The sequence below is a fragment of the Notothenia rossii genome (genome assembly GCF_949606895.1).
Source record: "Notothenia rossii genome assembly, chromosome: 1".
In the NCBI taxonomy this organism is placed as follows: Eukaryota; Metazoa; Chordata; class Actinopteri; order Perciformes; family Nototheniidae; genus Notothenia; species Notothenia rossii.
This window is the reverse complement of record NC_136912.1, coordinates 7668198-7683181: the sequence shown is the minus strand read 5'-3', so window position 1 is coordinate 7683181 and position 14984 is coordinate 7668198. Positions and strand designations below refer to the sequence as shown.

At 39.4% G+C, this 14984-nt stretch overlaps 2 protein-coding genes across 2 annotated transcripts; one reads left to right on the top strand and one right to left on the bottom strand.

Annotated features, from left to right (window-relative positions):
• Positions 1–488: 488 nt before the first annotated feature.
• Positions 489–4019, bottom strand: LOC307040717 (actin-related protein 2-B-like). Its single transcript, XM_079683843.1, has 5 exons — positions 3841–4019; positions 2116–2226; positions 1295–1510; positions 1041–1113; positions 489–807 (listed from the first exon to the last, which is right to left on the bottom strand). The coding sequence occupies exons 1-5, from the start codon at positions 3886–3888 to the stop codon at positions 596–598; spliced, it is 660 nt and encodes a 219-aa protein (XP_079539969.1). The 5' UTR covers positions 3889–4019; the 3' UTR covers positions 489–595.
• A 2389-nt stretch (positions 4020–6408) lies between these two features.
• On the top strand, positions 6409–9225 carry LOC307045410 (E3 ubiquitin-protein ligase TRIM39-like; the record flags this gene model as incomplete). Its single annotated transcript, XM_079691072.1, has 2 exons — positions 6409–6508; positions 7430–9225. The coding sequence occupies exon 2, from the start codon at positions 7432–7434 to the stop codon at positions 9223–9225; it is 1794 nt and encodes a 597-aa protein (XP_079547198.1). The 5' UTR covers positions 6409–6508; positions 7430–7431.
• Between the last annotated feature and the right edge of the window lie 5759 nt (positions 9226–14984).

Sequence of the window (14984 nt, the reverse complement as noted above, 5' to 3'; positions counted from 1 at the left end):
CCAGCGGCGAAACTGAGGCTCCGTGGTAAACTGTGGTAACATGAAGAGCCGTTTGGGAGCCGAAAGAGCCGGGCGCTTTAAGAGAGCCGAGCCAAATGATCCGGCTCACTAATGTAAAAATACAGTATCTATAAGGGAAGGCTCAAGTCAAAATTCAAAACAACCCCAAATATATATATATATAAGCCGTTAATAAGTGTGCAATATATACCTGGCTGCTAAATCCTAAGAACTGTTACAGGATGTTTATTTCTTTTATCTTTAATACTTTTATATGCATGCTTCGACTTAACATTAAGCTGTCTTTGGCTCTTTTTCGGCTGTAACAACGTACATTTCCCCTCTGTGGGACTAATAAAGGGTTTCTGATTCACGATTCAATAAAGTCAGACTGAAGCACTCCTTCGTGCATCAGTCAATCCTCACAGTAAACACAGAGCTAAATCCCAGATCAAATGCTGAAGGCTCTTTGAGCAGGTTTTCTCTCACTGATTGTGCTGTTATGTTAAATGTTTGTTGTTTGTGTTTCATGTATTGTGTCTGGATACTTGTCTGTTGATGTTGGACATGGAGCTGCTGTGACGCAAGTCAAATTTCAGACTTGATCTGACAAATAAAGTAATATCGTATCGTATAAAGACGGCCCATCACTGTGTGTTGCTGCTGGTACCTTGATGAGGTAGCGTGTTATGTCTCTTCCTGCGATGTCCAGACGTCGGGTCAGGTGAGGCAGCGAGAAGCCCTCGTACACCGGACAGATGTGAGTCACACCGTCACCAGAGTCCACCACCACTCCAGTCAGCAGCCCTGAAACAGAAGAGTGCAAGGATGTGTATTACTTAGTATTCAAGGTGTGCATGTGATACCAATACCTGTTCATCTACATTGCTCTACAGCTGGTAGTCGAACTATGTAGCTCCATGAGTTTTAGAATTTAGCTAGAGGCATTTGTTACAAAAAGTAGTTCTTGCTTGGATTTTGCTCAGAGAATGGCTTTTTAAGTTTAGCTGTGAACATGAGTGCTAAGGAGACAAACTAACCTTGAGCGTAGAGAGTGAGGACAGCCTGGATGGCGATGTAAACTCCTTCAAACTGGTACGTTTCAAACATCACCTGGCAGGAAAAGAACAGAACTAAGTTAACTATAAAAGCATTAAAAAAGAAATTGTGTTTCTGCCAGATTTTCCATACAAATCAATTAGGATGACCTTAGGGCCCACCACCCTGATCCAGTCTCTCAGGCCAAAATGAAAACATTATGTGAGACTTTACATGTGATTGTGCCACAGCCCACCTCTATAATCTTTTCTCTATTCTTGGTGGGGTTCATGGGCGGCTCGGTCAGAAGGATCTTGCAGTCGCGCGAGTTTATGTTGAGTTTCTCGGGGCCGAAGGTGTAGTCCCACAGGTGCTTCATGTCGTCCCAGTTCCTGACGATGCCGTTATCCATGGGATAGTTCACCTCCAACATGGAGCGCAGCTCGCTGGCCTCATCGCCCACCATCAGGTCCTGCGAGGGGTCAAAGTTCAATAGATCAGTTAGGTCTTTACCTGCTGCTTCCTTAGGCTGATGATTCTTTTAAAAGCATCCCACAGCCACAACGTTTACAATTCATCAGCTGAATTATCAAAATCATTTTCCTTGTGTCTTACTTAAAGGTCTCCTATTATACTATTTTTAGGCATACAGGTCTCAGATATAAAAAAAAAAACATGTTTATGATGTGTTTTGCTCAAAATACCAAACAGATCACCCATTCTAGTCATGCCTCTTACCCCTCTATTTCAGCTCTGTTAGAAAAGGGAGGAAAATATCGTTTTTTTGTATTTTCTGACACTTTGGGAGTCTCCTAGGGACACATTTTTATGTATAAAAGAAATCAAAAAGTGCATTTAGAATAATAGGTGACCTTTACTTAAGATAGTAAGTTATTGAAGTGAGCCTCTGCAGTGTTTGGTTAAGGTCCAAAGCTGCAAAATCTTTGTATATTATGGAAATTAATTATTGCGCTTTCATACATGATCACTTGTGTTAATTAAGACCCAACTTGTTTCCACTTTTCACCATCCCTCCTAATACATCTAATATTGCAGTTACAAGGATTTCCATGTTACCTTTATTTCAATGTTGCCAACTTTAGCTGTGGAGCGGATGATTGGCCGGCCAACCAGCGCTGGGAAAATGTGTTCGGGGAAGTTGGAGCCTGCAAAGCCGCACTTGACAAACTAGGAAGGGAATGAAAGAAGAAAAGAAGGAAACACAAGTGTTACAAATGCAATATTTGAAGTATAATAGATGTTAAATAAGCAAAAAATCCTTCACTAGAGCAACATCTTGTAGGTTCAAAAGGGATATATATACACACACTGAGGCCGACTTGGTACCTGTGAACTAGGGCTGCTCGATTATGGCAAAAATCATAATCTCGATTATTTGGGTCAATAATTGATTTCACGATTATTAAAAACGATTATCCATTTACTTTGAAAACATCAATTTATTTCAAAAATGTGAACAGTATGTTTTTAACAGTTGATTACCCTGAATTTTAAGTATAATTCAACTGAAAAACCAAAATTATAAAAAATAATAAAAAAATATTTTATTTCAATTACGTTGGTTGTCATCGTTGCAAGCCATAATCATAATTGCGATTAAAATACGATTAATTGAACAGCCCTACTGTGAACCACAATGTACATAAGAATATGATAATGAACTGAGATTGAAACTCAACCCAATTCTTAAATAGCACTGTATGTCAGAGATACAAAATATGTATTAACAACGTTTTTACTTGGATATAACAGAACTGCTTTGACTTGAATAAAAGTCACTTTTCCTGAATAGTTTAGCATTTATAAAGGCTGGCTACTACAAACAAAAATGGCCATTTAAAGACATGCTTAACAGTGGTGGAAAAAGTATTCACATTCTTTACTTGAGTAAAAGTACTTATACCACACTGTATAAATACTTAATATCAAGTAAAATAACTGCATCGAGAAGTAGTAAAGTAACGATTTGGAAAAGTAAGTTAAAGTATTAGGAGTTAAAGTACTCGTAGCCTAAAAAAACGAAAATGATTAGCAAATCTTCCCATTTAAGAAGCTGTAGGTGACTGTACTTAGTGACACTGATCATTCAAACTGAGTGTCTGCACTTTCTAACGAGGGCGGGGCCGACTGAAGAGGCTCCTGAGCTAACCTAGCTAACTAAAACAGAAAACAGAAAAATGGGGATTCTGTAGTAAAGATTATTAAAGATTTTATCTCTAACTCGTCCTTTAAGATGGCTCCTGGCGCTTTTGCTTCGTAATATTAAATAAGCAAAGCTAAAAAGGCACTCAGCTAGCCACCGTGGCTAACATGTACTGAGCATGTACGGAAATGGAATTAATTGACTTCATGACTTTGAAATGTAAACTACTAAGGTGTCAAAATTGAGTGTTAAATTGAATAGGGGATTGTTTTAGTTTTTTTTTAAGGTTAACTGATAGTGCATAACGTGACCAAAGTTACAAACCAAAGCTAGCTAAACGGCTAAACTAACCGTTAGCTACCAGATTGAACAAGACTTTTATAGAATATTGGGTATTTAATGGTGTGCTACTGATAAATATAACCAAAATGTGTCATCTGTAGCCCTGGTGTAGATGAATGGATCCAGCTGACAGACACATTCCTCTCACAACCCACCCAGACATGCTAACGCGTTAGCCTGTTAGCTCGATAATCACTTCCTGTTTCCAGTTTTCTCTCCGTTTGCTCATCAAATTGCAGGAGCACAAAGAGCGACACGGAGGGAGATTTAAATCCACCAACTGTTCTCAAACTTACCCCGGTTCCATTGTCACAAACAACGATTTTTCTCCCTTGACTGTCCATTTTTGTTCCCTGAATTCAGCAGCAGCCTCCTGCCAACGTCAAGCTAACCAACCGCCGGAAGCAACACACCTAACACTTCAGGTGGGGTTCTTTCACAATAAAAGCCCCATCTCCACACATACTCATACAGTGGTGGGACTGAGTAGTATTCTGGAGCTTTTATAGAGAAGGAAAAACACTTATACTAAACTGTAAAAACACTCCACTATAGCTAAAATACCAGACTCAGTGACAGTTTCATCCCACAGGCCATAAAACTGTTAGTTAAACACCTGAACTTTTGAAAGAACATCCATAAACATTCATCTGTTTGCAACTCATACAGTATATATCAATATTCCAATCACTTGTATACTATTCTGCACTATTTCTACTATATTCTATTCTATGTTATTTACTTGCTGCACTGTTGGAGGAGCCAGTGACCTAAGAATGTCATTGTCATATCTACACTGTAGCTATATATGTACACATGAGAATAAAAGCCTTGGACCTTGAACCTTGAATACCTGCCCTGAGTAGATTAGAAGTGGAGGCTGCGCTCCATCAGGACCAAAACCTCTCACCACCTGAACAGTTTCTTCCCCTCCGCTAATGGCCTCATCAACAAGGCCCGGGACCTCCACTGACACTGACTTAGTTCGTATCCACCCCAAAAACATTATGCATTACATTAATGCATGTGAACAACATCTTGTTATTTTTTGTCTTTCTTAAAGTTCCCCTATTATACTGTTTTTCATCATTATATTATAGTTCTCAGATATATACAAAACATGTCTCTGAAGTGTTTGGCTCCAAACACCAAACAGATCATTGCAGCATCCCATAATCCCCTCTGTCTCAGCCCTGTTTCCAAAGTGCTGATTCTCTGTCTGTTACTTTAGATGAAAATAAGGAGCCCCTCCCCACGCCCCTCTGAGAGGTATTTGGTTCAAAAGAACACAATGGTGCTCTAGGATGAGATTCAGGTGATAAGGTGTGTGGGGGGGGGTTACCTACGTTGGTGATTGGCTAATGGTTGCACAAGCCAAAACAAAAAATCGTTATGACATCATAAAGTGGCCAAAATCTGATCAGCTCATGTTCAGACAGGTTTTTATAGAAATGGATCAGGACAAAAAGAGAGAGAATCTTTTTTCCTGAAACTTTCAGAGTCTCTTTACACAGAGGGGACAAGTGTTGATATAGAAGAGACATGAAGAAGAGGGGACACATGTTGATATAGAAGAGACGTGAAGAAGAGGGGACACATGTTGATGTAGAAGAGACGTGAAGAAGAGGGGACACATGTTGATGTAGAAGAGACATGAAGAAGAGGATTTTGCATAATAGGTGACCTTTAATACTGTGAGCCATGTTCATGCTCAACTATCTGACAGCTTTTTGCACATTTTTGCACACGTCTGCACAGCCCTCCACTTTAAAATATAATACACTGCCGTTTTCTATATATAATAAGTGTATTTGTTTTTCGGTTTTTAAGGTTATTTGTTTAGTTACATTTGGTATAAATACTTGTCTTGAGCAGTTTTTTAATTCTAAATTGTTTCTTAAAAATATATTTATTTTTATTATCCTTATATATATATATTTTTTTTTTTTACCTACTTTGCAACTTATTTTTTTAGATGGTTTATGTTCGCACCACCAGACACCAAAGCAAATTCCTTGTATGTGTAAACGTACCTTGCAATAAACTTGATTCTGATTCTTTATATTTGTATTCCACTCATAGCAGTTATGATGAAACAAATATGTACACTTTAACCCTCCTGTTGTGTTCGTTCCCCCCCCCCCCCCCCCTTACTTTGGTGTTCACGCTCAAATTTGACCGGTCCTGTTTTAACTGCTATTACATTAACACAAAAAACATTAATCATCACCAAATTTCATTTAACACCCTTTCAAACTGTACATATTGTGTCAGACTACTGGTATACATGAAAAACTTTGTGTATGTGTGTGTGTGTGTGTGTGTGTGTGTTTAAATGTCTACTGTGAAGGATAACATAAAGCCTTAATGCAATCGAATGTAAAACAAAAAAGTTATGATTGATGAAAAACCCCAACACAACAGGAGGGTTAAGCATTTCAGTAACCTGAAACCATGCAACAACACAATTGAAAGTCAACACAACAACCTACCATCAGCAGGTTACCTGACATCTTCATACTGTCTGATTGTTATTTCTTTATACAAGGCCATCTCCAGACATCTCCACTGAACATGGTGGGGTAGTATTCTGATGCTTTTATTGAAGTAAAATGACTGCAATTTAAAATAAAAGTCCTGCCCTGAGTAGAGCAGAAGTGTATGCTTTTATTTTAACACGTAATGATTATTAAGAATTATTATTCTAATGTGTTTTATGCTCTTAATGTCTTTCATTGTTGTAAAACACTTGCCTTACATTTATCTGATTGATCCAGTGGGGTAAAACCAGTTCACCTGTTCCAGCTGACCTGACTGGCACGTACTTATACCTGTTGCAACGTCCTTTCCAGTAAAAGAAACTGAAAGTATTTGAGAGCAAAAGCAGAGCCATAAGAAAGAAAGAAACATTCATCTGAGATCGTAACATCTGCTTTCACAACCAAAAGGCTCTTGCAAACACTGGTGAGTACAACTGATCATATTTTAACCTTTCAACAACCAGCCTTTACAAAAGATCTTCAGCTTTACTAGACAGGATTTTTCTCTGTTTTTCATACGCACTCATAGCAAATATTAAACCACCACAGATCGTCAATATGAACATTGTTAGATCCATTGTAAACTTGTGTGAAAATAGTGTTTCAAAGTGAGCTTTCTCTAACAATATATCCGACACATTCTTGTCAATTTTTTTTTGTTTGATTAAACATTTGCAGAGATGAGAAAAGTCACACAGCTGAGTTTGTATACATGTTCGTTTGTCGTGTAACTGTTTAGTATACTTTTAAAAAATGACCTAAATTAGTTTTCATGCCTTTGTTTGAAATCAACTCGACATACAATATGCAGGATTAACTTTATTAAATATAAAGTTTGGTAAAACCTCACAAATGAGTACCAATATAAAACATTATATATTGGGTGTTTATTATTTAAAGTCATTACTGCTTCATTTTGGTTTACACCAGATTACACATAGGTCCAATTGGGGCCCATTTGACCTATCATAACCAGTGTCTTGTTTAAAGTTTCAAAAAGGGCTGCTTTGGATTAGGCTACCTGTATTATATGGTAATCCTGACACTTTAGAGAAGGCGGGGTTATTATGCAACCTCTTACCTTTCATTTGGTTGACTAATAACCTGACATACAGGTTTGCCTGCTTGAACTTGAATCCTAAACTAAAGGACCCTGTCTTGACTTAAATATTCAATTTCTACCAGTGGCTTTAATTTAATTGTCCTGCATTGTCATTTACTGATTACAACCAAGCTAGAATAAGAACTGTTTCAGACAAAAGATGATTTGTCCAAAACATGTGATGAAACTCAAAACTTGGATGGATTTCTTGCCACACTTCTCACTTGTGTTCCCTGTGTTTAGATATGGCTACCGCCAGTTGCCTACAATCTGAAGATCAGTTTCTGTGTCCCATCTGTCTGGATTTGTTCATTGATCCAGTCACCACACCATGTGGACACAACTTCTGCAAGAACTGCATCACCAAACACTGGTATATAAGTGACAAGTGCCAGTGTCCCATGTGTAACAAGATGTTTGACAAAAAACCTGAAATGCGAATCAACACTTTCATCTCTGAGATGGTCGCTCAGTTCAGACAGTCAGCTCAACAGAAAGCCAGAAACAGCCGCAGATCAGAGCAACAAGTCTTCAAACCAGGAGAAGTTCCCTGTGACGTCTGCACTGAAACCAAACTGAAGGCCCTGAAGTCCTGCCTGGTGTGTCTGACCTCCTACTGTGAGACTCACCTGGAGCCTCATCTGACAGCTTCAAGCCTGAAAAGACATCAGCTGATCGACCCTGTGGAGAACCTGGAAGACAGGATGTGTCTGAAGCACGATAAACCTCTGGAGCTGTTCTGTAAGACCGACCAGACATGTGTCTGTATGCTCTGCACTGTTTCAGACCACAAGATGCATGATGTGGTTCCTCTGAAAGAAGAATATGAAGGGAAAAAGGCCGAGCTGGGGAAGACAGAGGCTGAAATTTGGCAGATGATCGAAGAGAAACAACAAAGGATTCGGAGGGTCCAACGAAATGTTAACTACAGCGAGAAACATGCTGAGAAGGAGATAGAGTTAGGTGTTAAAGTCTTTACAACTCTTATGCAGTATTTTAACAGAAACATGTCCAGCCTCATTAACACAATTGAAGAAAAGCAGAAGACAATACAGAAAAAGGCTGAGGATTTCATCAAAGAGTTGGAACAGGAAATCTCTGAGCTGAAGAAGAGAAGCTCTGAGGTGGAGCAGGTCACACACTCTGAAGACCACCTCCATCTTCTCCAAAGATTCATGTCCCTTAAAGTTGCTCCACCCACCAAGGACTGGACAGAGGTCAGCATCCCTCCATCATCATATGAAGGGACTGTGGTGAGAGCTGTGGTTCAGCTGGAGGAGACACTCAGTAAAGCGATGAAGAAGCTGCTTGAAGATGATCTGAAGGCGTTCCAGAGGTACGCAGTGGATGTGACTCTTGACCCTGATACAGCACATCCTAAACTCATCCTGTCTGATGATGGAAAACAAGTGAGTCATGGTGATGTAAAGAAGAATCTCCCAGACAACCCAGAGAGATTTTCTCATTCTATATGTGTTGTAGGAAAGCAGAGTTTCTCTTCAGGCAGATTTTACTTTGAGGTTCAAGTTAAAGAAAAGACCAGATGGACTTTAGGAGTGGTCAGAGAGTCGATCAACAGGAAAGAGAACATCCCACTGAGCCCTGAGGAGGGTTACTGGACTATAAGTTTGAGAAATGGAAATGAGTACAGCGCTCTTATTGTACCCCCAGTCAGTCTCTCTCTGAAGTCTCGGCCTCAGAAGGTGGGGGTGTTTGTGAGTTATTCAGAGGGTCTGGTCTCCTTTTATGACGTAGAAGCTCCAGCTTTGATCTACTCCTTCACTGGCTGCTCCTTCACTGAGAAACTCTTCCTGTACTTTGGTCCTTGTCCTAATGATGGTGGTAAAAACTCTGCACCTCTGATCATCTCTACGGTCATGTCCGGCAGTGGCGCAGTCCGTAGGGGCTCAGTCCATAGGGGCTCAGTCCGTAGGGGCTCACTCCGTAGGGGCTCAGTCCGTAGGGGCTCAGTCCGTATAGGGGCTCAGTCAGTAGGGACTCACTCCGTAGGGGCTCACTCCGTAGGGGCTCAGCCGTAGGGGCTCAGTCCGTATAGGGGCTCAGTCCGTAGGGGCTCAGTCCGTATAGGGGCTCAGTCAGTAGGGGCTCAGTCCGTAGGGGCTCAGTCCGTATAGGGGCTCAGTCCATATAGGGGCTCAGTCAGTAGGGGCTCAGTCCGTATAGGGGCTCAGTCAGTAGGGGCTCAGTCCGTATAGGGGCTCAGTCTGTAGGGGCTCAGTCCGTAGGGGCTCAGTCAGTAGGGGCTCAGTCAGTAGGGGCTCAGTCCGTATAGGGGCTCAGTCTGTAGGGGCTCAGTCCGTAGAGGCTCAGTCCGTATAGGGGCTCAGTCTGTAGGGGCTCAGTCAGTATAGGGCTCAATCCGTAGGGGCTCAGTCAGTAGGGGCTTGGACTTTGAGCTGTAGGATTGTCGGTTCAAGTCCCTGACCGGACATAAATATGGAGTGTGGACAGCTACTTGGAGAGGTCCCAGTTCACCTCCTGCCCTGCAGTGGTGCCCTTGAGCAAGGCACCGGATAATATTTTGTAACTTGGTCTTTATAATCACTGGGTTAAAACACAGGTTTCTCAATGCTAATTATTTCACTTCTGCAAACACTGTGGGAACCAGTGATGTGTGTGGAAGTGTTTGAAATGTGTACATTGTCAGATTAATGAAATGTAAAGTGGAATATATATTACACTTTAAAGGTGGAGGTTGTTCAGTTATGGGGTTTTGGGCTGTATATTTTTTGTTCTCTAACTTAATCACAAATTCTTAAAGTGAAAATAAGCATTTAAGACTTTAAAGTCTAGTGTAATCTTATCAAAATAAACAAGATTGCTCAAATATAGTGTCATTTAAAAAGATATAAGAGTCCATGAAAGGTGTCACATCTATGTATAATGTACCTTAATTGCCTGATCAGTGTACATAAATGTAATGTAAAATGTAATTTTGTCACAGATGCATGCAAACGATATCATTTTGTAATCCGTGTTTCCCATTAGTTATACTTTTGATGTCTTTATAGAAAACAAATAAAAGCAAATGGAACCTTTTCAGAAGTGAGATTTCCTTTGGTGTACTTGAATTATTTAGATAATGTCCAGATATTTCACAATTTGAGCAGCATAGAACAGACAAATAAGACTACCCAACAATACATTTATTTTATAATTTACTCCAATTTGAGAGTGTGCTTCTGTTGTAAAGGTTAAATATATGACTTTATCTAATATCAGAAATTATATAAATATATTACAACCTTTAATAATATTATTCATCAGTATTGGAATGTTTACATTGTGACTCAAGTACTACTTGAGTAAAACTTGAGTTACTCGAACTTTACTTCTATTTAGTCTTTGGCGATTAGACCCCGATCCTGAAATCGTATCTAAAGGGGGAAATGCAGCCGTGGTCTAGACAATGGTGATGATGCTGAAGATCTGGATTTGATGAGGAGATGGGATGAAGAGGAGGTGGGATGAGGTTTTTGGATTAGCTCTCCTGGCACTGGATATGATGAAAGGTGGTGGATGGGGAGGAGGCCGGCGGCAGCATGAAAACCTGAAATCACAGCTGACTGCAGGAGAGAGGAGAACCATTTTAAAGTTTGGCTGCAGCACGGTGATTGGCTGCTGAGATCGAGGTGAAATGTAATAGGTTAATAGAACGCCTGTGATGAGCTGATTATAAGCAGCTGCGGAGTGAATGTATACCAGTCTTCCTGAAAGAACGGCGCTGAGCTTCATTTAAATTATTTTTCTACCTCAGTTAAGGAAATGTTGAGGTAAAATGTTTTACATTTTACCTCAACACTTAAATACCTTAAAGTTAAATTAAGGTTTTTGCACACAAAAAAAATACAATTATACCGATAATTAATTCACAGATAATGTATTTTTAATAATTCAAGGAAAGTTATTTTTCATGCAAAAATATTTATATGTCTCCAGATTTACAAAATAAAGATTTTGCTGATTTTTCTTTCAATTAATTATTAATAATATGGGGGTTTGGACTGATCTCTGAATCCTTTCTATGAGAGTTTTATTATAATCGTGACACCAAATATTTTACAAAATAATCATCAGATTTAAGGTGGGGTAGGTCATTTTAGAGAAACCAGCTCGAGAGCCCCTCCTCCATCACACACGAACGTGCACATGACCAATGAGGGCACGAGATAAGTTTGTGCACAGATGGAAGGCTGACAGGCAGGTAGGCCATCCAGTTATTTTAGCCGGGCCGGCTCAGATGATTGGTCGTGCTTTTTACAGAACTACGGCTTCAACAGATGACATTTTTTTAAAGGATTTTTTGTCAAAGCACTTCAGATATTCATTGCTATCGGGATGTTAAGAGCATTCCATGGAATATAACAACAAGTGTATCTCAAGCCGGTTTCTCAAACTTACCTACCCCGCAATCATAGGCGGAGTTAGACATTTGCGCTTGGGGGGGGGCAAACCTTTTTTACTGACGTCAGTACACAGTCCCAACTATTGCGTAGCGTGCTACGGATACAGTAGCAATAAATAAAGCCGGCGTTCACCGCACTGAGTATGACTTTTCCACATACGAACACAACTCGTCCCGTCATGCACGCCTCATGCCCGCACACACTCATATGGAAGGGGCGGTCTCTCCCCCCAAAAGTGCATAACTGTAAAACTTATCATAACTGTGCACATCTTATACTTATTTGATAACTACTATATCCCTTGGTTACTTGAACACGCTACAATATTATTAACCAGTGTCCTACTTAGTGCAGAAGTAGACGCCTTAAACGTCCCAGAAATTGGAAGTTTTAAAAATCGCTGCATATCCATTACTGCTAAATATTGTAATACAATAGCTGAATCACTTGTATGCAAAAAAAAAAGCGAGGGAACTTGTGTCCTTAACCTCATACGTCACACACACACACATCACAACATGGGACTGCTAAAAAATGAAATTATTTCAAACAAATATATTAATCAGATTTGTATTGTAACAATCATTTTATTACATCTATTAAAATATTGATATACGAAATATGTGTATTGGAACAGTTTTAGACGTAGTAATGCTGTAACATATTCAGCCCCCCCTGCCCCCCTCAAAATCCGCCTATGCCCGCAATCCATCATTTAAACTGATGATTTATTAGATTTATCTGAACTTTAAAATTATACTTTTAGCCTACATTTAAGCCATCTTTCAGATTTTTTGTTAGGATTTTTACTTTTTATTGCAGGACTTTCTGCACTAAAAGTGAAGTATTAGTACATTTAAATAATATCCTACTTGTATATTGTGTTAGCTGCAATGTGTCCCTTCAATAGCGTTTTATTTGTCAGATAGTTTCAAGATTGTTATCTTTACGGTGTTCATATTTCATAATTGTTTATTTTCTACTCTTTTTCATTTCTAATGATGTGCAACGCCTTGTTTTACACTGCTGTTAGGAAAACATGTCCCAATTTGGGATCTATAAAGTATATCCTATCTCATCTAATCTTATTTACTGAATATCTCTAATGTTGTGGTGACTGATGTTGCACTCTCTGATCATTCCTTTGAGAGCTCTATTTCTGTTCACACACATGTTCAAAAAGAGGTAACCACAAAGCAATATTTAACTGAAAGTACTAGGGAAATGTTTACTCAGAATTTTTCTTCCGCACTCGCCCCTGCTAACATCTCAGTAAATGAGCTAGTAGATCATTTTAATTCAAAAATTCAAAATGTTATAGATGCCATTGCTCCAACTAAGGTAAAGGAAGTGACTGGCAAGAAAATATCTCCATGGAGAAAGGCCATGACCGTGAAAACAGAGAAAAGAGAGTGTCGAAAAGCTGAACGCAGGTGGCGAAAAACAAATCTCCAGGTTCACTTTGAAATCTATAAAGAGAGACTTGGCCTTTATAATTTGGAATTGAAAAACGCACGACAGTCTTTCTTCTCTGACATTATTACCAAAAACAAAAACAACGCACGTGCCTTGTTTGCTACCGTCGACAGACTAACTATCCCCCCAGTGTCAGTAGCCTCTGAATTTCTATCCACCAGGGCGTGCAATGATTTTGCCTCCTTCTTCACTGACAAAATTCAGAAAATCAGGCAAGCAGTCAGTGCCTCTGTATCAGGTACAGCAAATGTGTTGTCTCTGTGTCCACCTAAGATCAATTCAGACATCATGACACAATTCCATCAGATTAATGATAAAAACCTAGAGGACATTATTCAACTTCTGAAATCCTCCTCCTGCTGCCTTGATATTATTCCAACAGGATTTTTCAAATATGTTTTTCCTTGCATGGCCTCAGATCTACTTCATATAGTAAATAAATCTCTTCACTCAGGTATTTTTCCACAGGCCCTGAAAACTGCAGTCATTAAATGCTCTTAAAAAGAATAATCTAGATGCTTCAGTAATGAACAATTACAGGCCCATATCAAACCTGCCATTTCTAGGTAAAATCATTGAAAAAGTTGTTTTCCAACAGTTGAGTAATTTCTTGAATTTAAATAACTGTTTCGATGTGTTCCAGTAAGGCTTTCGTCCAAACCACAGCACTGAGACTGCTCTTGTAAAGGTCTTCAATGACATCCACTTAAACACAGACAGTGGCAGAACTTCAGTGTTAGTATTATTAAATCTCAGTGCTGCGTTTGACACTGTTGACCACAGCATATTACTAGACCAACTAGAAAACTGGGTGGGACTTTCGGAAACAGTTCTACATTGGTTTGAATCCTACTTAAAGGACAGAAACAACTTTGTTTCCATAGGTAACTACACATCTAAGTTGACAAATATGACATGTGGGGTACCTCAAGACTCCATCTTGGGGCCTCTTCTCTTTAACGTCTACATGCTACCACTGGCTCAGATAATGAAGAACAACAAAATAAGTTACCATAGCTATACAGACGACACACAAATTTACGTAACAATTTCACCAAGAGGAGGACTATGCTCCAATTCAAACACTGAGTGTCAAAACTGTCTCCAATTAAATAAAGATAAAACTGAGGTAATGGTTTTTGGAGCCAAGGCAGAACGTATAAAAGTTAGCGCTGAGCTTCAGTCTGCAATGTTCAAAACAACAGATAAAGCCAGAAATCTAGGTGTAGTCATGGACTCTGACCTGAGTTTCAACAGTCACATTAAAACAGTTACTAAATCAGCCTACTATCACCTAAAGAACATATCTAGGGTTAAAAGACTGATGTCACAGCAGGATTTGGAAAAACTTGTCCATGCTTTTATCTTCAGTAGACTGGACTACTGCAATGGTGTCTTTACAGGTCTCACTAAAAAATCTATTAGAAAGCTTCAGCTGATTCAGAACGCTGCTGCTCGAGTCCTCACTAACAATAAGAAAGTGGATCACATCACGCCTGCTCTGAAGTCTTTACACTGGCTTCCTGTGTGTCAAAGAATAGATTTCAAAAATACTGCTGCTGGTTTATAAAGCACTGAATGGTTTAGGCCCAAAATACATTTCTGACCTCCTGCTAAATTATGAACCATCCAGATCTCTCAGGTCTTCAGGGACTGGTCAGCTTTCTGTCCCCAGAGTCAGAACTAAACATGGAGAAGCAGCATTCAGTTATTATGCTCCAAATATCTGGAACAAACTCCCAGAAACCTGCAGGTCCGCTGCAACTCAGACTACTTTTAAATCCAGGCTGAAGACTTTTATTTTTGTCGCTGCTTTTAATTGAACTATTCATATCTTAGACTGCACTGTAACTTTTATCCATGTATTTTTTCTTTTAATGTTTATTTTATTAACT

Coding starts and splice junctions, on each gene's coding strand:
- LOC307040717 (XM_079683843.1), bottom strand. CDS start 3,888: ATGGACAGTCAAGGGAGAAAAATCGTTGTTTGTGACAATGGAACCGGG. Junction 2,227..3,840: donor TTTGTGACAATGGAACCGGG/GTAAGTTTGAGA, acceptor TTCCCTTCCTAG/TTTGTCAAGTGCGGCTTTGC. Junction 1,511..2,115: donor TTGGCAACATTGAAATAAAG/GTAACATGGAAA, acceptor GACCCCTCGCAG/GACCTGATGGTGGGCGATGA.